At 38.9% G+C, this 21,619-nt stretch overlaps 2 protein-coding genes across 5 annotated transcripts in view; one reads left to right on the top strand and one right to left on the bottom strand.

The window, feature by feature from the left end:
• The first annotated feature begins 1,353 nt into the window (after positions 1–1,353).
• Positions 1,354–16,333, top strand: LOC6652876 (leucine zipper putative tumor suppressor 2 homolog). 2 transcript variants are annotated; one of them, XM_047011634.1, is made up of 7 exons: positions 1,354–1,403; positions 13,624–14,280; positions 14,349–14,601; positions 14,660–14,777; positions 14,838–14,997; positions 15,075–15,434; positions 15,510–16,333. In XM_047011634.1, exons 2-7 carry the CDS (start codon positions 13,645–13,647, stop codon positions 16,185–16,187), a joined length of 2,205 nt encoding a protein of 734 aa, XP_046867590.1. In that variant the 5' UTR covers positions 1,354–1,403; positions 13,624–13,644; the 3' UTR covers positions 16,188–16,333. The 2 variants fall into 2 exon arrangements, with proteins under 2 accessions (XP_046867590.1, XP_023037166.2); XM_023181398.2 differs by having other exon boundaries at positions 14,838–14,976.
• A 244-nt stretch (positions 16,334–16,577) lies between these two features.
• LOC6652877 (nostrin) overlaps positions 16,578–21,619 on the bottom strand; it is a 30,262-nt gene continuing 25,220 nt past the window's right edge. For 2 of the 3 annotated variants that reach the window (XM_023181450.2, XM_047011635.1), the window contains 5 exons: positions 19,035–19,120; positions 18,667–18,892; positions 17,859–18,608; positions 17,693–17,803; positions 16,578–17,621 (listed from right to left, as the gene is read on the bottom strand). In XM_023181450.2, coding sequence (XP_023037218.1) covers positions 16,899–17,621; positions 17,693–17,803; positions 17,859–18,608; positions 18,667–18,892; positions 19,035–19,120 — 1,896 coding nt within the window. In that variant the 3' untranslated portion in view covers positions 16,578–16,898. Of the gene's footprint in view, positions 17,622–17,692; positions 17,804–17,858; positions 18,609–18,666; positions 18,893–19,034; positions 19,121–19,236; positions 20,888–21,619 lie in introns of all 3 variants that reach the window. The other variant, XM_002075178.4, reaches the window with a different exon arrangement.

Consider the following 21,619-nt stretch of genomic DNA (forward strand, 5'->3'; position numbering starts at 1 on the left):
ACAGATACATGTAGTAGCATATAACAGGTTACCTGGTATCTCTCCATCGCTGTCCATCCAACAAATATCGTCATCTCTCAATGTACTAACCCATATGCCGCAAAATTAGAGGAAATTAACCGAGGAACGGCAACTACAACTATGTACATACAAACGAGCTAATCAGCCAGGTAATGGTAAAAACAACAACTTGGCACACACACACGCTCATTCAGAAACAAATACATGCCTATATACAATATATGTATGTATATTTGTCCAACAGTTGTGGTCGCTGCAAATTCAAATCAGCCGCAGCGCCAGACGCTGCCGCAGTGGCAACGCCAATAAACCGGAAAAAACCAAGACAACAAACATGGCAAATTCTCGTTAAAGTCAAAGAGTCAGTGATATGGGAACTTTGAATGAGACTTGCAAAACACTTTGGGAGAACATTTCTTTCAAAGATTTGAATAGGTTATCTCTACAGCTATATAAATGTGTATATATATCTAGAAATACCGATCAGCTAATAATATTAGAGGTTAGACTGAAAAAACTGACTTTAACTTCAACATATAAGGATTTTAAAATCTGTATATAAGTAGTAATATTTATAAGCTAATATCGTTCTACCTTTTGGTGGTATTGATAATTTATGATAAGGTTAGAATATCCTCACAGGATGTACATAAATACATATATAACCAGATGTTTGTAAAGCAGAGATGGAGATATTTCCGAAGAGGGTTTGAAATAAATATATGTCAGTGGATATTGACAAAAAGAGAGATACTGGTTGGTAAGGTAGACATTTTAAAACCTTTAGAGTATATATTCATTGGTTTAAAGTGTTTACCAACATATTTCTTATTGTACTTCACAGAATTTGTTAGTTACTTTTATGAGTTTATGCGTTTAGAGGTAAAACGGCTAATTTGCTCAACACCGATCGGCCGAATCACAGCCGTCTCTTGACTTTGATCGCGTGTTTGTGTGTGTGTGTGTGTGTTGGTGTCCATTCAGTTCGGTTCAGATTGCCTCGAACGTTCGAACGTGAAAGTTGGATGTCGAATGGCGTTGCGAGCTCACTTGTCTCTCCTTCTCTCGATAGCATCGATAGATTAGGACAAGATATTTTTTAAACGAATGCGTGCAACGGTTTTAATTTGGTGCTTCTTGTGCTATTGTTGTGTTTTGTCTTTTTTTTCGTTATTTTTTTGGTTTCTGTGTAAGCAAAGTGAAATTCAAACTAAAATTCGTGCATAATTTATGCATTTTTGTTTACAATAAAAATTTAATTTTCTGTGCAAAAAAAGGGAAAGAAAAATTAACAACAAACAAATTATGTGGCAAGATTAATCAAAACAAAATAAGCACCAGCATCAAAGAAGAAGAAGCTGAAAACAAGTCACAAAATAACAGTAAGTTAACAACATTTACAAGGCTAAAGAAGAGATGAAGTTAATGTGCAATTGTTTCGTTTGAATTTTTAAGGATTGTGGTAAACAAATAAAACCCAAAACTAGCTGCCAATCCCAGCTGACATAGATATATATACATAGATATGTACATATCTATATACCTGTGCATATATATGTATTTATGTATATAGCTTGGAATAACCTCATTAAAGTTGTCGCTGATGTTGTTGTCCTCATTTATCCAGACTCGAAATTGAAGTTGGAGCTACCCCCGCTCTACCTACCCCTACTTCCAACTCGTACCCCTACCATATATGTATGTGCATATGTCTACTGCTAGATATTCCCCTTCTGCACCTCCCCTCTTCGATTATTGAGCCGTTTGACTTTTTCTTCAGCATCTCTTTCCTCCAACAAACCTGTTGAACAAAGTAGCGAAAGAAGTTGAGAAAAAGAGACGATTAATATGTATATGTATGTATACCTATATATGTACCTATATATCTTTATTCTCTGTTTTTTTACCCTTGCAAAAAAAGAAGTTTGTGTATTCATTTTGGTCAGAAGTAAAAGCGAGTCGAGTTTAATGTAATAGAAATACTTGTTGTCCTAGAATATTATATTATAGCAAATTATCATGGGTATATCATATTGTACACATGGAAGATACAATTTTTCTACTTTATGTTTGTGGGTCATAACTAACAAATATTTCCAAATCCGATCTATGTTTTTTGTTGCTTCTTAATTTGCAAATTTTGAACGACTAAAAAATGCTCCTTTTTTTATTTGTATGGACGGATTGTTATGATTACATACATTTAAGCATGCAGGGATTTTTCCAACTCTTTTAACTTTGTTTTACAGGAACCTTACAGGCTTTTTGAAATGGTAATAGCAGCTTTTGAATAAGTTTCAATAAACTTATTCAAAGGATAGAATACAAAATTCCAAACAAAATTACATCAATTTGAATTTTAATTAAATAGTGCATTAGTTATTCGTGGAATGTCCACTATAATCATAAAAGTACTTCAATTAATTACTTTAATTGGGTAATTGCTCGAAAACACAACAGATATACAGCAAATGAAGCCAGAAAACTTCTTTGACATACCTTTAGGTTTTTAGCGTACTCTAACATTGTTAATTTTTCTCCGAATTTACGCTAGAATTTATTATACCCTTGCAAAAAGGGTATATTAATTTTGGTCAGAAGTGTGCAACGCATAGAAGGAAGCATTTCCGACCATATAAAGTATATATATTCTTGGTCAGCACGACGAGACGAGTTCAAATAGCCAAGTCCGTCCGTCCATCCGTCTGGATCAACGCAAACTCTTCATAGACCGTTGGAGCTACAGAGCTGAAATTTTGCATGTAGGCTTGTATATACTGCAGGCGTTGTATATCTCGGATTCAGCCGGATCGGATCACTATATCATATAGCTCCCATACAAATGGCAAAGTCACGAACAGTGACTTTTCTTAATAACTTCGTTATTTTCTGAGCTATTGTCATGAAATTTAATATTGGTGAGTTAATTACACATACATATAAACGATTGTGCCAAAATTTAATTAAGATCGGGTGACTATATCATATAGCTCCCATAGGAACGATCTTTCGAAAACAGTGACTTTTACCATAAAAGTTACCATAAAAGTTGCAAGGGTATTCAAACTTTGACGCGGTCGAAGTTAGCCCCGGCCCTCTGGTTTTATTTATTTTGACTTTGCTTTTAATCTTCCATCTTGATTGTAGGGAGCAGTTCCATTTTGGCTTAGCCCCAACGGTAGTGCTCCAACAACTGAAAACCAACTACCAACCCCAATCCGCCAACCATACTAAATCGAAACCAAATCATCCAAATTTTGGTTCAAACTTGAATTTTTTCAAACTTTCTAACTCCTTACTATTGCTATATGTATATGTATGTATGCATGTATGTAGATTTGGACCGAAGGGTCAAAAAAATCGAATTTTGATCCATTTTGTTTATGTTTTTTTATATTTTATTTTTGAAGCTTATTCATTAAATGAGATCTTAAAAATGTCATAGATACCAAAACTACATATAGAATTAACGATTCAAAATAAGTATAAGCATTTAATCAAATTTATTTATTTTAGCTATTGTAACAAACTTAAACTAACGGCATTTGTTTGCTTTTTTGGAATAATATGTAAAAGTGCAGTCACACTTATTAATGCATATTATTTACATACATATTTGAAAACAATATTAGAATTATATTTCATGTAGATTTAAAGCCTGTTCAATTTGAAAAAACTTTGCCAAAAAATGTTGTAAAAAAATTAATTTCTTAGAAGTTAGAAACCAAAGAAAAACGTGCCTTTTTTGAAACATTCACAATAAATTTTGTATGAAACCATCCTTATATCTAGAAAAACTAATGATGCAGTTCAATTCGTAAGACCCGAAATATGCCGAAACCATACAATTTGTCACACTGAATCTGATTCGAAATATGGATTTAAATCTCTCTGAATACGAGTCTCAGATGTGAAACTGAATCTGAATCAGTCAAAGTCTAAAAGGAATTGAAAGTGCGCACGCGCAATTAAGGCCAAGTGCGCAAAAACCCAAAAGCCAAAAAAAAGTCAGAAGTCGGTAGACAGAAAGAGAAGAGAGTAAGTAGAGAGGAGGAACTGAAGTGGAGCTTGTGTTTCGTCCGACAAAAACCAAAGAGGCCCGGTTAACTTCTGCCATGCCGAAGTGTGTACACACTTTCAAGTTTCTTCGATATTCATTCCCTTCCTATAAAAGAACGACCTTCAAACTCAATCTAGAAAAGTTGTTAAATACTTATGTGATTTGGTAATCCGATTTTGAATTGACTGACCCTAAACACAGATCTTATGGAATTTGGCAGTCTAACCAATCTACTCTGGTCTAACCCAATTATTTTCGCCCAATAGTTCCTATGAAAGACATAGAGAGGTCTGATCCAGCTAAAACCGTGCCATTCGATGCATGCACGGACTGTATGAAGTTGTCTCGTTGTTTTGATCAAGAATATATATGTGTGCATGCATACTGATGACGAGTGTATCCTCTTTGGTAGAGTATACCCATTAAAAACATTCAAAAAATTAATTTATTTTATGTTGGGGGCGCGCACTCACTTATTGCGGAGTGCTGATATCGTACATATGTATATGTATTAAGCCCGGCATGTTGGTGAAAATCCCCATGCAGGTTAAAAAGATTTATGATCACTTTTGATCGCCTTTTAATGTAGGTGAAGCTGAGAAGTGAAAGAAGACGACTACGATTGGACAGTGGGACGTGTGTAGGTATGTCTGTATATATGTATTATCGTATGTGCATATCGCTTTCAAGTAGAGTTGAATCCAACGAAAGGAGGTTAGGAATAGAAGGGGGCCAATCTTCGCTTTCCCATAGAATGTACAAGGTTTAAACGGCAAAAATCAATTTAAAGCATTTAATAGCGATAATTTCTTTTTAGTTCTTTGCACGCACTTATTGAAATTGAATTTAAAATTAATTATGTTAAAGGTTGTTTGGTAATGTTTGCAAAGTTTTTTTTTTTGAGCAATCTTTGGTGAAGCATCCAGAGAACCCATAACTCAGTTTTGGTTAACTTCAAATCTAGGATATATCTGTCAAGGATCAAGGATAGCTAAAACATTTTCGTATCATATGTAGTCTAATTGCCTCGCCTTGCTTCCCAATTGGAATGCTGTCTGAAGAAGAACAGGAATGTAAAACAAAGTTTACAAGACGTTCGGAAACACTGAAGCATTTAAGACTAACTAAAGTCCTTTTTGACATACAGGCCGACTCCATCCATCTCGGATGCATTAATGGGATTTCTGACACTCGATCACGAAAGGATTAAGAAAATATTGTTCGGAAATCTCGAGAAGTTTTCTCAAGCTTTTTCTTGAGCTTAGTGGTTGATTTGACCGTTCTCGGTCGATTAAGTTCAAAACAGTTTTAAAATGTTTGTAAAATATTCATCGCACAATTTAGTCCTCGTCGTAAAGTGTGCATTTGGTCTGGATTCAATTTTTATGTAGAGAAAATATGCTTGCTTCAAAGGATTCCAAGTTGAAATTTATTTTGATGTGTAGAACAGGCGTAGGCACCCAAGAACTGCACTGAGTCGTAAATTTGACGGTGCACGTAATCAATGCGTTTGATTCTTTCCGATAAATTTGCACTCATGTTCGCTGTCTTTATTCTATTGTTTATGACTATGTATGTATATGTTTTTATACAGATTGAGCCTTTGGGTGATCGAGTCTTTGTTCACAATCACACTCATCGAGCACTTGGTGAACAGCCCACGGCATCGCCAACCAATAACATACTTCCGTAAAAATATCGTTCATTCGTTTCTTACATAAAAAGAAAATCAATTTTTTTTTTGATTCAAAGAGATTTGTTATAATGATTTTTTAAAAATGATCTTATAAAATCCGGCCTTGGCTTGATATGTACTATGGATTTCAAAAAGCCCCACAAAAAAGTCTGGCCCGATTAAGTCAGGTGATTAATACCAACAGTTTTCCATATCAGTCGACCTGGAAACAATATCCACAAAAATCGCTCGTTTAGTTATTACGATTGTTGGGTTATTTTGAACAATTTCGGAAAGTTCTTTTGTCGTGTACTGCTCCGTGATTAAAATTCAAACATGACAAACTAATTAAAAAGCAATTGCTTTCCTTTAAGCCTTTTGTCATTCTAAATTTCATTTAGATTGGACTAAAAATAGCCAAGTTAAACGTACATAGGTTGGCTATAACGAAAGAGTTGGCCGTTTATTATGCATCATTTCAAAAGAATCTACGATACATTCATTTCGTATTCAAAATAGATGTTTCACTTGGTACTTGGTATATCGAAGTCGGCGAGACGACTTACATACGTACTTAATTTACGTTTTTGGGGAAAATTAATGGTTACCCTTACCTATAACTACCCAATAAGAATGTGTACTAGGAGGTCTCAGTCTCTATATAGATAAAGTATGCTCAAATGAGAAAAAAAATCCATTGACCTTTATTATATATTTATGTATGGATATTTATTTGTCTTTGACTTAAGTTTATACATTCAAACGTTGGCGTAATGTTTCAAAATTCTTTATAATATTACCCAAATTTGGCAAATAAATGGGCAGTGAGATGGAAGGGTGAATGGTGGAATGCTGTGAGTGATGAGTTCAGTTAGAGATGCGAAGAGATTGGGAATGAGCTTGATATTGAAATGGCCATTTAGCCATGATTGAAACATGCAAATCGAGTTTTTTCTGCTGGTTTGGCGTTGCGTTGTTTCGTTAGTCAATTAACTGAGTGAGTGGAAGCGAAGAGTTCGGCTGTCTGAATTCAATATCCGGGCAATTAAACTAAAGCAAACGCTTGAGTCGGCACTAGAGCAACAATTACGACTGCAGACACGGGCACAGAGCAACTGGTACTGCCACTTGCTTCTGGCTACTTGCTACATGCCACATCGCAATGTTGCTGCTGCTTTCACTGCAACTGCTGCTGAGTCCAGTGGCCACACTCAGCAAATCCTAGAAAACCTAACTCAAAACGTGGGCGAACTTTCCCACGTCGACCCGAGAGCAGGCTTGGTTGGCCATTAGTCACGGTCCGCTCCGCTTCGCTCCATTCCGCTTGTCTGTTGCTTTTTGTTTTCATTTTTTACTTCTATCTCACTGGCAAACAACTCGAAATAAACAATTTTGCAAATATACAGCTGGTCAGCACAAATAATTGCACTGAAACATGGTATATAGACTTATAATGTATACCATAGCTAAGTTAAATCGTTTCGTTCTGAACAATTTTCAGTTTTCTTGATTTTGTCTTCATAAAATTATATGCCACACACCCAGGAGCGGATTGTTGTCGTGAGGAAAATCTGTAGGGGCGGAATTAACTGAGAATCGATCTTGACATAACCAATTCTATTCCACAAAATGCATAGTCGATTTCTGGGTTATCTTCGCTGGCTTTAGGTGTTAACTTCCGTTTGGGCCATTTGCAATAGAGTGGAAGGTGGCTGCACCTTTCACTTGAGCAACAGTTTCAGTCTGTGGCTCAGCCTTCGTATCCGCCTCAGTGCCGGAAACGGTTGTCTTGGGTTGGGCTCTAAGAAACAAGTGCTTAAAAATATGAATTCATGATGTTGTAGAATATATATAGAAAGCTGAGTTTAGTTGCGCAAATTCTCCAACTTTAACCGATATGCAAACTCGCTTTGGTTGACTTTCCAAATCTTTACTCCACCTTAAAACTTCCCTTGAGAAGTATGTGTGTATCTCTGTGTGTGAGTGTGTGTGTGATGTGGAAGCAAAGGCAAACCCATAAATATCAATGGTATCAATCTTTTTGTCTGCCCGAGCCCCACTTACATGTTGGCCTGAACTGTTGACAGCATAACCTGCTTTTATTATACCCTCGCGAAAAGGGGTATATTGATTTTTTTGAGAAGATTGTAGATTCTCTTGAATTGAACTATGAAATATATACGCTCTTCTTTCATACCACAAAATGTATTTTGTGTTGAATGTCAACTAATATTAATGCGTCTTCTGATTACTCCCCTGTGGGAAAAAATAAGGCTCACCCATTCGGCTCTAGTTTGTAGACTGCTTTGCAACTTCGATTCTGAATAGAAGGTTTCCCAAATTGACACATCCAAGTAGGGAAACTTTAACACTTAAACTTGCCAGGGTATACAAAGTTCGGCATGGCTGATGTTATGCAAGCCGTCCGTTTTTTCTTTCTGAGATGGGCAGCTCAAGGTCATTGCTAGTTTACTTCAAATGCAACCTAAAACTGGTTGCACTGTGGTCCCTCTCCCCATCCCGGCCTTTTGAATTTTCATCTGCCAAGCTTTAGCATTTAATTATGATCAAATACTGCATACACACACCCATGAATTATTGGATTTTATGTGTGGCAATAATGAAACATAATGCCTGGCGACGTTGCAACGCGTTGCAGCATGCCGAGCTGTCCTTTTGCAATTGTTTACTCTTCCATCGTCATCGTCATCAGCATCTTTATCATCATCATTATTATCGTTGGCATCATTCATGATGATCATGCGATGATGCAAAATGAAAGTGAATTGTTTCCAAATCGAAAATCCAAAACCGTAACCTGAAATGCATTTCTGCATTTTGTTGCGTCTAAAGTGGGGAAAAACTCACAAAGTGATAAATAAATAATAATAAGGGTTTAAAAGAAAACTTTGCTGTTGTGTGTGTGTGAGAGGGGGGAGGGGAAGAGTTGTCTGAATAATTTTTAGTTTACTTTCGTTACGCTTATACAATTTCTTGCGACGGTTGGACAACTTCAACTGAGACTGCGCAACCTTACCTCACGACTCCAATCCGATATCGACTTCGATTTCAATTCGCTTTTCGAAACCTGTCTCTGTTTCCAATTTCGACAGCAATTATCAATTTGTTTACTCTGGTTATTGTTGTTGTATGTTTAAATAGATTCAATTAAAAAATAGCCTTTAAACATTAGTTAACCCAGTACCGGACTTTGGCTAACAAATGACAAAAAACAAAACCACATGAGATAAAAGACATAAACATTTGTTGCACTGCCGCACAGTGGTTAAGAATCATCTCAATCTAAGGAATATTTTAGGGAGGCTTCCACTTTTTAGTTGGAGAAGGGTTTTCTTATCATTGCCCCAATTGATAAGTGAAGTTGCATTTTCCATTATTTACTTACTATACTAAATCGACTATGTTGGCCTGCACAAGAAAATAGCCAGTGCTTTTATCTAATCAGAAATTTAGTGGGTTAAGTACAAGGGCGTAGGCAAAATCCCATTTTAAAGGGGTTCATTCATCAGAACAGAACATCGTTAATTTCGTCCCGAGGAAATTCATATGCATTTCATGATTCCAATTTCTTTCATTAATGCCAAATATTTACATATATAGATACCTGACATTGATCTGATGATCGAAATCTTGGTTGAAACCTTGCTCGGAACTAGTAAGCTTTATTAATAATTTATGAAGTGATGTACGTTGCAAACGTAAGGTATGAAGTACATAAATGGTTCCCCGGCCATGGGGATGTACACCGTTTAGTCTCGGCTTAGTTTCTAATAGATTTGCAACCACTGTGCAGCCATAAACAACTCAAATCGACAACACAGTATGCATAAAATCTGCGACTGCTGAGTGTGGGAAAAAGCATTGGGCAAGTCTCGGATAGTCGGATAGTAATTCAGATACTTAGACGCAGTCGCAGTTTGAGCCCCTGGCCAGGTCTCTGTCCAGTATCTCGACCAACTAAACAAAACATTACTCATACGCTGAGTGACAAAAAGCAAATTATCTGCGTTCCTCTTCGCACCAACTCACTTACTTAATCGTCGTCTCTCTTTTTATATGAATACCACATTCCCCCTACAACCCCTTCGCCTCCTTATCTTTGTCTGTCTTTATAGGTATCTACATTTTATGATTCTTTAGGGTCCAAAACACTTTTTCAAAATCGAATTCATATGGGTTGGTCATTGTTCGGTTTGCGGATCTTTTTGTTTGTGCGTCTTTCGTTTGTTATTTTTGTTTTGTTTTGTTTTTTGGTTTTTTTAAGACTTTCATTCATAGAGACGACTTTCCAAAGTATCAAGAATATATGTACGTATATACACAGAATCATATACATATATACATATATTTATAAGTGTAGAGACAAAACCAGTTTTCTAGTCGATTTTGCACCTTAATTTTTTCTCAAGCTTTTTTTTTGTTTTTGGCTTGCAGAAATCTAACAGTTAGCCGCTAATGCGAGTCTCTTGCAAAAGCTGAAACGTAAATAAATTACATTGAATTGTCGTCCGATTGGCGGCATCGTTCAAAAGCAAAGTACGAGAAATTTTTAGGTTTCCAACTCGGTTTCTTGCATTCACGCCTGCAAATGTTGCAAGACGTTAATCGGGTCTATATGCCCATTCCCAATTTCCCACATTATAGGGCATCCAAACAATTGGGGAGCGACCGATTGTCTCTATTGTTGCATTCAAAACTTCATATTAAACAATTGACAATAGTTAGTAGCTTGCTGAAGCGGCACAACCCAATGTCGCTGGTGAGTTGGAAAAACTTGATTGACAGTTATCTAACCACTGGTTAAATGCCTCACACGCACACACAATGTAACTGTTAACTTTACCGTTTATAAATGACAGATAAAACATTACCCACACATAATCACACACAAACACACAATTACACTTTGCTGCAATTGATTAAAAAAGATTTATCCATAGCATTTCATGATTTTAATGAGTTCAATTAAATATTTTCTTGCTCGCTCTTACAAGCCAACGGCCAACTCCGCCCTTTTGGCAATGTAATAAGTTTGATTACGATAGTTTAGTGGCGAAAATAGTTTTTTTCACAATCTGGTAGCGGAATCAGCTTCTAGCTCCTATAGTCCCTGAAATCTAGGTTTCATAAGGACAGACAGGCGGACGTACGGAAGGACATGTCAAGTACGATTCGACTGTTGATGCTGATTAAGAATTTAAGGAAGAAAAAATACAAAAATACTTCTGATCTTTGTATAAAATGAAGTAAGTAAGTCGTCTCGCCGACTTAGGTATACCATACACCAGTAAAGCAAATATTTCAACTGTATTAAACAAATGCATTTTCACACGCTTCTTACAATCATATCTTAGTATCTCGCTCACTCAATCAGACGAGCACCCTAGCGCCCCCACCAGCCAACGGCCAACTCCGGCCTTATGGAAAAACGTTTATATGCATAAATCGACTGTTTTTTGTCCGATTTTGATCAAATTTGGTATTTTGCTAGATATTAGTATTAAATTTAAGTGTGCCAAATTTGGTTGCAAAAGGTAAAAAAATACGGGAGATAATCAAGTTTTTGAAATTACGGGGGCGGAAAAGGGCGTGGCAAAATTTTCATACATACAAAAAGTGTGCATTTACTAAGCGAATATACATACCAAATATGGTGGCTCTAGCTGGAATAGTTTTTGAGATAAACGCTTTTTTTAAATTGCGGGGGCGGAAAGGGGCGTGGCAAAAATTTGAAATAAACTTGATCACTCTACATACTACACGAGTCTACATACCAAATTTGGTGGCTCTAGCTCTTACAGTCTCCGAGATCTAGGTGTTCATACGGACAGACGGACAGACGGACGGACGGACAGACGGACAGACGGACGGACAGACGGACATGGCTAGATCGACTCGGTTGTTGATCCTGATCAAGAATATATATACTTTGTGGGGTCGGAGATGCTTCCTTCTGCCTGTTACATACATTTTGGCGACTTTAATATACCATTTCACCCTATGGGTGTATGGTATAAAGAGAGAATCTTGGGAACTTACAAGGACGATTTCGTCTTGCATTTAATAGCTATTGTATCAGATCGCAAACTTAACGATAACGATTTACAAGGGAGACCAGACTGAAATGTTTAGTTGATTCTTAATATGTCAAATGAAGTCATAAAATTATTATGGTATGGCAAACCATAGGACGAAGGTATTAGAAAGATCAATTCGTTTGAAGAATAGCTATTGGAGAATATCGCATTATGAATATTTGAATAATGAACTTAGACGGTATCAATTCGTAGTACTAGATGTGTTGCGGTTATGCTTTAGTTTATTGTGTTGGCTTCCCCAGAATTGTTAACTGATATAGTTAACATTAACTTATTGCACACAATTTTAAAGTTATTAGTTTTAAATGCTAAAAGTTGCGGTAGAGACAAACGATAAAACTAGCAGACATAACGAAGGTCTTGACCAATCTGAACAACAATCAACAACGTTTTGTGGGTGGTGCAGAAAGCATTATTTGTAAAAGGTATTCCTAAATATTCAACTAATTTCTATTGTTTATTCGGCAAATTGCTCTAATTTAAATAAACCACCGATTAAAAACCACATTGCTCTGCTAATTTTGACAACGCCAATTTTGGGTATGTTCGAAAAAGCCGCTACAGCTTTTTATTGGTAAATGACATCTGAATGTGCCACAGATCAAAAGTTACACAAAGCATTAACCTTTGATTTGAGTGCTCATATGAAACGATATGTGTTCCAAATTCCCTATTATGTTCACTGTATGTATTAGAATTTAAATATCTCATAACTTTTGGTTCCACTTGGCCATTATTTCTTCCTTCACAACACACACGGAATAATTCGGGTGTTACAGTACTTTTCAGCACTTTGTCTATCATGTAAATACCTCTTTTGAGTCTGCTATCATAATTGACCATGCCACGATTAGTGTAAAGTGCAAATAAAGTATGTTCTAAAATCGAAATTTGCAGACGACCAAAAGGTTCGGGCTCCACTTGACTTGGTAACCTTAACCTTAATCGAATTATTATGGTAAAGAGGAAAACCAGTTCGCAAAGGTTCTGGCAGCAGTTGCAGCAGCATCAACTGTCTGGTCCCAATAAAATAAGAAACCAAACGCAAAAAACAACTGGAAAAACCGAGAAAGAGACAAGTTCAGATGGACAAGAAAAATCGAAATATGGGTCGTGCGACAAGAAATTAGAAAGTGCGAGACCGCCGATGCTTTCTGCACAGTTAGTTTCCAGTTGGGTTTGGCTTAGAAGATCGAACTGAGTCTGAAGCCAATGCTCAACCAGATCGATCAGGGGAGGTAAGGTGAGGTAAGGTGGGGTGCGGTATAGAGTCTCTACCTCATGCAGAAAGACCACCAAAAAAGCCTGTAAGCCTACAAACCCAGTGCAAAAACCAAAAAGATGAACGAAAGAATGCTGTAAATCTTGTGTAGAGAAATGCAGGAAATGTCCATATACATACATAGATGTAATGAAGTAAGGTTTTTGTATACCTCAAACAAAGGCTTAATATTTTTTTTTATTTCTTGATCAGCTCTCAACTAGTTTTTTTTTTATATAAGTAGAGGGAAAAAATTGAAAAGGAAATAGCATTTGGTCATGATCATTTGTTTATCATTAGTCTTTTTGGCTTTTGATAAATGAAATACCATAAATTTGGCTACAACATTTGGCTAATTTTGAATACGTTTTGAGAAACTTAGTCAAGGTCACTGTGATTATCAGTTAGTTAGATCCATAGTTAAGATATCTCAAATAAATTCATGTGAGAGCATTGAAAGTAAAAGCCATCCTATTGATATTTTCAGATACCTCGTAACAGTATCAGTATGTCAGCAGCAGCAGCCAGTCCAATGACAATGCCTGCCCATGCCGAGTCCCCATCTTCAGCTACAATTGCAGCTCTAGCACCACCATCATGTGCTGCCACACCACCCGCAGGGTCCACATTGAGTTTACCCTTAGGCAAACGGGGCCACAAACGCAGTGTCTCGCTGGAGAATAATGCTCCATTGGCATTGAGAAGCACCCCGAATTTGGGTCAGTCCGCACTGGGATCGCCTCTGCTGCAGTTTCCCCATGCGGCTGGTCAGCACTTTATTCCTCACACAGGTACTCTGAAGTCACGTCAAGAGCAACGGCGCCTTAGCCAGAAATTTGGCAGTCATAGCAATCTGGATGATGATGGGGTTGCTGTTGGAATCGGTGGAGGCGGAGGAGTGGGTCTTGGAGCTACCAGCTCCCAGCTACGTAGCAAATTTCAAAATATAAGACAAATGTTCGAGTTGAGTCGAAGTTGTGTGGGCGAAGAGGCGCTTCAATCTTTGCCAGCTACTCTCGGTCTTAATCAGCGACGGACCACTCCTATAGCAGTTGGATCTACGGGTGGATCTGCTATAGCTGCTGTTGGCGGTAGTCGTTTGGCTATTAATGAGCCAACACTATTGGGCGAGCCATTAGAACAGGTGAGGTCTTTTTGGCTGGGTCTCATCAACTATGACGATGACGATAATTTCTTCCTCACTTCTCTCAGAATCAAAGCAATGGGAACTTTCTGCGACCTATTGTTTTCAAACCTATACCATTTGAGCCGGACTATCGTATACAGCAACAGCAACAGCAACAACTACAATCTCAACAACATCAGCAACAGCAACAACAACTACAACAGCAGCAACAGATGTACCACCAACCGGCAATAGTGAATGGACAAGCGGAACGCTATGGATATGGATCGACACCCTCATTGGTGCCTTTACCCCCAGCAGCTACTCAGAAATTTGGCAGTAAGTACATATATCGGCGAACTTTTTGAAATCCATTGAACTTTCAATATGCTTTTAGGCACAACGGACTTGCGACATTTGGCGGCCCGAAGACGAAATCATAGGGTGACGCAGCGTTCCGGCCAAGAAGAAACTCCCAATCTTGACTGCATGGGTGTACGCCATGATGTTAATAGGTTAACTAATATCATTCAGACTCAAAGGTCCAACCTTTACATGGTCTCCTGTTTTTCTAGTAAATCCAATAACGCCGTCAATGGCAGCGATCTAACCCCATCACCCTCTGACTCTGGCATATCGGAGCTGGAGGCTGCTCTGAAGGATCGTGACTCTGAGCTGTCGTATCTGCGTCAGGCAATGGAACATAATGAGAAAGTAATTTTCAAAGTTCAAAAGGTTACATTTAGAAATTTAGCGAACTGCCCATCGAACTAAACTCTATTCTTCCTTTTTTCTATTTACATTCCTGCCAGGACAAAGAGGCCTACTGGGAGAACGAGACCCAACGGCTGCGACTCTTTTACGAGGGCCAGCAACGCGAGTACCAATTGAAGTTTAAGAAAATGGAACAGCTATTGGCTCTTCAGCAGTTCCAATTAAAGCAGCATAAGCTGCGGCAATCGGAGCAGGTACAGAAGCTGCAGCAGCAGTTGGAACACGCTCGCAGCAGTAACCAGAGTCTACAAAACTCGGCGTTAACTATGAATCAACAACTGGAGGAGGCCCATCAAACTGTCGCCAGCTTGCGTGTACAATTGGAGGATAGCGAATGGAAGGTATGCGAACGAAATGGCGAGATAGCTTTACTCAAAACACAGCTTAAGGAGGCCCATGTAAGTAAAAACGTCTGGGATACCAATCTGGATTATCATATTTAATTCGTTGAAAAATTATTCTTGCATCTTCAGATTGATATCCATCTCAAAGATCATGCTATTGTCAGTCTAAAGCACAGCAACAATAACAACAATATTGATAATAATAGCAACAGCAATTGTGAAACAAGTCTATGCCAAAGTCAACCAAAGGAGGAACCGCATCAGCAGCAGCAACTGAATAAGATAATTGGACTTAAGAATCAGGTCATAAGTGCCCTGACCAATGAGCTAGCAAAATTGCGTAAAGAACTATCTGATTTGGCCATAGCACATGAATACGGGGAAGAGCCATGCGGTCGTTATACGCGACTGAAACAACAACTGGATAATCTAAATGATATATGCCAGAAGACTCGAAAATACTCAACAGTACCAAACATCGGGGAGGGGAACGACGAGCATGAGAATGAGCGGGAGAAAGCCACCACACCCCAGCAATACCAACAACAAACGCTAGATACTCTTATCGAGGAGTCCACTTCATACGCCGAGGATATTGCAAAGTTACGTCAGAAGCTGGATGATTTTCGTATCAATCTAGAGCTGGAGAAGCGTCAATGGTGTGCCGAGAAGGACAAGGTCTTGGGCTATCAGAAGCAATTGCAAGCGCACTACATAAACATGTACCAAAAGCTCAGATGTCTGGACAACGCTGGCATGGATATAGCACCGTGTACAGTTGCCGTCAAGTCGACTAATGTGAACTGAAGGGCAAGCGCTAACTTTTCTGGTGCTAAAAAATAGTTGCTTCAACTTGCGTCATCCATGACACTTCCAGGGCCTAACCAGCTGCTTTGGCAATAAAGAACACACATAATGCAATTTTATATACTATACACATATACATATATTTTTAAATATTAGATATTTTTTGTTTTTACTATTTTACACTTGTATGCATAATTGTAATTTATTAATTGTAATTTAAACAAAGAAAAAAAAAAAGAAGAAAAACGAAGAACATTTTGTGATTCTGCATGAGTATGTTAAATATATATTAAATCGTTTATCGCGTCATTATATGCATATATGCAACATGTAAAAATACAATTTTCGATCAAAAATGCTAACATAAATTAAAAAAAAAATAAAAAAAAATAAGGATCAACATACATATAAGCATTAATTTTATTGCAGAGCTTTCTCCAATAATAATTACACTAGGTCAGGGGGCTCATAAAACACGAGTCTTGATTCTTCAATATTTTATAGATAGATATTCATTTCTATAGATGGAGTTTTGGTTTTTTCTGAATGCTTTAACTAATCGAGAAATTTTTCGAAAAAGAACAGTGACACATACAAACATTCGGCAGATACAGTCACACGTATGTATGTATGTAGATCTATGTATTAATATATATATATTTTTTTATTTTGAAAATGGTGTGTACAATATCTTATATGTGATTCTAAGTACTACGAGCACTCCTCCACATATGTGGCCGGAAAGATGCCAATGTGATTCCTTAGTGCTCCCAGCCACCAGCCATCGTCCTGCTTGGCATGAATTTCTATGATATCGCCAGGACTCAGTTCTAGCTCATCGTAAAGTTTTGGTGTATAGCTATAGAGGGCCTTACATTTGCCCAGCACTTGATTGTCCTTGCCGTTCTTTTGCAACTCTTGAGCATTCTGATAGAAGTGCTGCGTCGGCGAATTTGGCGTTTGGCCCGGTAACTTTTTAACTGGTTCAGTGTCAGCATCGTCATCGTCTTCGTCCTGCGAACTGAACTCATCAAAATCGGAGTCCTGCTGATTGGAACCACCATCGGCTTGGCCGCGGTCATGTTCCGATACTGTTGCAGTTGTTGCTCCTGGTATCGTTTTCGATTTGGCTGCAGCCAGTGAAGGATTTGTCGTTGAGATTATCTTTGGTTGACTGGTGAATGTCTCGATGTTGCTTTTGCTGCGATTAAAGTGCTTTAGTAGTGGTGACATCAAACTAATGTCCGCACAGGAGCTGTTCGTTGTCTGCAATTGCACTTGCGAGCAATTCTCATCGACAATATCATCGTCATCGGCAGTGTTTGTGGCATCACTTAAATCCTGTGGATTGGTCGGCCTATGGTTATCATTGTTCTTCAGCCACGTGGGTACTTTGAGAATACTTTGCTGCAGACCAGTGCGATCGCGAGTGATCTTAAGAGAAATTAGGAATCAATGAGTTAGCTTACAGACGAAAACACAGGGCATTTCGCTTCGAAACTTACCTGTATATGCTGAGCTAGAGGATGTGTGGTACGGGGTTTATGATCTAGCTCCAGCAAGGCCGAGTGCAGCTTAAGGCGAGCTCCTTCCAAATACGTAAGCATAGATCGTATCTGAAAATCAAAATCGATTAAAACCAACCTCCAAAGTTGGCTAACTTTAACTCACATGGTACAGCTTATCGGTAATGTTTTGATGTTCCTGGTTATTCAGTGACTGAGATAAGCCCCTTAGGCCGTCACGCGAGCGTCGCTCCCTCTCCAGATCCGTTTTCACCAACTGCAGTAGCTTAATCAGGGCATGTTTACGTCTCTCACGGTTCATGGCCAATGTGGTGTGCTCACAGTAGAAGTCGGGGAGCAATTGCTCGCTAGGACCTTCCGAATTGCGGCGTATATTGCGCACCACTTGCATATCCTTTGTCACATTGCAGGCATCCAGCTGTGGCTGTAGACGACTGCTCAGTGTGCCCAAAATTGGATTCATATCAGAGATGAGCCGGGCGTACTGCTGTGCAAAGTTGTGCATATTGCCGAGACGTTGTTGTTCGTTGGTCTGGAGTTGCGAGCTCCCGCGGAGAACGGCCATTTCCCAATCGACTCGAGCACGTTCCGCACGCACACAAAGCGTGTAATACTCAACATCCGCCCGCTTTACGGCCTCCTCGGCTTTCTTACGTTTATTATCCAATTTAACGCAGTCCTTTTCCGCCGATTTCAGTTCCTTTTCAGCAGCCTGTTTGTTCGGACCTTGATGGAGCAGAGCAATGGATGGAGATTTCTGTATGCGTACATCCAGCATGGCATCTTGAAGTTTCTCATTCTCCCGAGCGGCCGTATGGGATGCCTTTTTAGCCTTCGCTTCACTTACACGCCATTCTGAGAGAACTCGGGCCGCTTTATCTACATTGCTTTCAACCTGTAAAAGATATGTTATTAGTTCCATATCATAACACAAATTTATGGAGAGTTTTTACCGCCTTGCGCGCCTTATGATGATTTTCCACCACACATTTGAGTGGTTTGACTATTTCATCCGTTAGTGAGGCTGCCAATTGGCGATGCATATCGCTACGACTTTCCATTTCTGTAGCCACACCACGCCAAGCATCGGCCACACTGCCAGGTATCTCCCTTCCAGCTTTATTCAGTTTATTGGCCAATTTTGAGAGGGACTTTGAATATATTAACTCGGAATCGGCCCTGTTTGAAGTACAAAAATTATGCAGTATATAATAACTGAAGTAAGTCGTTTCGATGATTTTCTTATACCATCCACCAAGTGAAACAACGGCTTAAAATTTATGGGACCAAATATATACATAAATATGTGTGGAATACTTACCGCTCTTGCAGGACAAAGATTAACTCTTTGCTAAAATCTCCGCCTTGTTTAACATATCGTCTCAGTTCCTCAAAGCCGTTTTGTCCCTGTGAAGTAAAATTAATAGTATGATAGGTATGACCGTTTTCTATTCATTTAAAGAAATTTCAACTCCAGCCTATGCCCTTAAAATAAATGTCGTTAACAGTTTGAATCATTATACCTCATCCTTGAACCTTTTGGCATGTGGAGAGACGTCCTCCTCACTGGCTCTCTGTGATAAAGAAGACTCAAGTTCCGTTCGTTCAGTCATGTCTTCACAACTTTCGCTCATGTTACGACGATTTCGACTGCGACTCCGACTTCGTTCCGGTGACATGCTTTCTTGGCGGCTTCTACACTCCGATACTGATTGATTAAGATTGCTGCGCGACTGCGCTAAGCGTTTCAGCGGTGTCTGGTGTCGCACCACTTCCTTTAATCGCGTACTCTCCTCGCCTAGCCAGTTTTTCATGCCGTGCCAACCTTTGCGTAACTTTTCCTTATTATGACTGAAGTTGATCAAGGCTTGATTCTTATTCTTGAGTAGCGTAATTCGACGTTCGCTCGGACGTAGCTGGTCGCGATGAGTACAGTACTCCAGATCGATTTCGCGACTGAAATCTTCAGTTTCATTAATCTGTCTGGTGATCTCTTGGAGTTCATCAATTGAAACGAATAGATTTTGGGCATTAAGACTCTGATAACTCACAGATTTGAGATCATAATCAAATTCTTCCTCCTCTTTATCGTCATGACTCAAACTGCATTGCGAGCCCATTAGACTTTGCTTGGAACTCTGGTTGGAACCGTGGGCGGGATTTGTGAGGTAGAGGGCGTCAATACTTTTGAAATGGGCTTGCTGGGCAAGGAAACCTCCGCCTTGTACGACAGGTGTGCAACTACCACTGCTGGCCGGTGGAGTGGGGGGCGAAACGGGTGATATTGCGCCGGACGGTAGCGGTGGAAGTGGTGGCTCGTTTTCCGAATCGAGAACATTCTCCTTATTCTCACTAGCTGCCAAGCTGAGCTCACTGTTGCCATATAGCTCCGGTAATTCGGGTAGATTTAGTATGCCCCATTGAGCTGGTGCCGTGGCATTCATATCCAAGCTCATGGAAGAAGATTTCTGTAGATACACCTTTAGCTCAGAACGATGAAGATTTTGAACCGATAGCGATTGCTGCTGTTGACGCCTGATATGTGGCTGTCGCTTGGGTGGTTCGATTGGCACTGTTACCAGCATATCTTCTGCGTTGTCCTTGAGTTCACATTCCTGATGTTTGGGTGTCTCGAATGCTTCAGTTTCATCGTCCACATCTCTGTCGAATTTCTGGGGTGTACTGCGAGCATCAACAAACTCCTCTTCATCCGAACTCCTAGGCGTCAGGGTACGCGCTAAGGTCGATGTCTGAGCTATGCCCCCGCCAATTTGTTTTAGTCTCGCTTCCGTGACATCGAAACGATCTGTATTTATGGTGGTAGTCGATATCAATATGGGGGCACCAATCTCCAGACGATGATCTTCTGAACTGCTACCAGTCATGTTATAGCTGCCTGAGGCCAGTTTTGTGGGCGAACCGGAGCCAGCACTAGTTTTTCCCGTATCATCACTTCCGACTCCGCCTGGCAAGGTCATGCTCCCCAAATGGCGCCGGCTTAGCTTATTACCCAGCACGGAGTATCGCTTAATGCGATTCAGGAATGATCCTTTGTGATTGTTCTTATTGTTGGGGCTATCATTGCTCTCCGTTGGAGCCTGAGGAATATCGGCTAAAGCCATTTTGTCCTTGCCGCCTAATTTGAATTTGTGCACTCGCAAATGATTCATGGTGCTGAATGAAATTGCGTCAGATTTATTAAATGTAAAACGATTCTTTGCTTGCTTTTCAAATAGTCACACTGCACATACATGTACATATGTACTTACATACATATGGAAAAAATGTCAACAAAAATTAAAAAACAAAAAACTAAAATCACTTGTTTGTATAAATCGAGAACGAGGGTTGTTTCAATACAAAATTCCCTAGGGACTTACACGTTTTTCGGGGGTTTTCTTGGAAAAAGGGTTCCTTAACGATTGGTACTGCAGGGTAAATATGTACATATGTATGTATATATGTAAAGACTTCGAATAAAATATCAACATACATATGTTATATATCAAAAATTCATATTTCCTATGATCAATTTGTTTTGCCTAGAGAACTTGTCCTCAATTTAACCCTTATCCACGTAATTAAATAAATATATACATACATAATTGTACATAAATATCTTAAACAGGCCCTCGGATACCCTGTAAAAATGAAAATAGGATAAAGATATATGAAACCAAGAAGGTCTTTTAACTTCGAGAGTGCTGAATGATGATTGTATAGCCTTGCAAGTTTATGTGCTATCTATCTAGGTATCAAAAGCAACCCCAATAGGTCAAGTCGATGTTCACCTACATATGTACAGTCTGTCAAGAAACTCTTTACACTCTGAAAAAAAAACGAATTTTTTAACTTTAGATACGAAAAAAACAGCTTTTTATTTAAATTAACGATTTATTTTCAATT

Source organism: Drosophila willistoni, assembly GCF_018902025.1.
Source record: "Drosophila willistoni isolate 14030-0811.24 chromosome XL unlocalized genomic scaffold, UCI_dwil_1.1 Seg142, whole genome shotgun sequence".
In the NCBI taxonomy this organism is placed as follows: domain Eukaryota; kingdom Metazoa; phylum Arthropoda; class Insecta; order Diptera; family Drosophilidae; genus Drosophila; species Drosophila willistoni.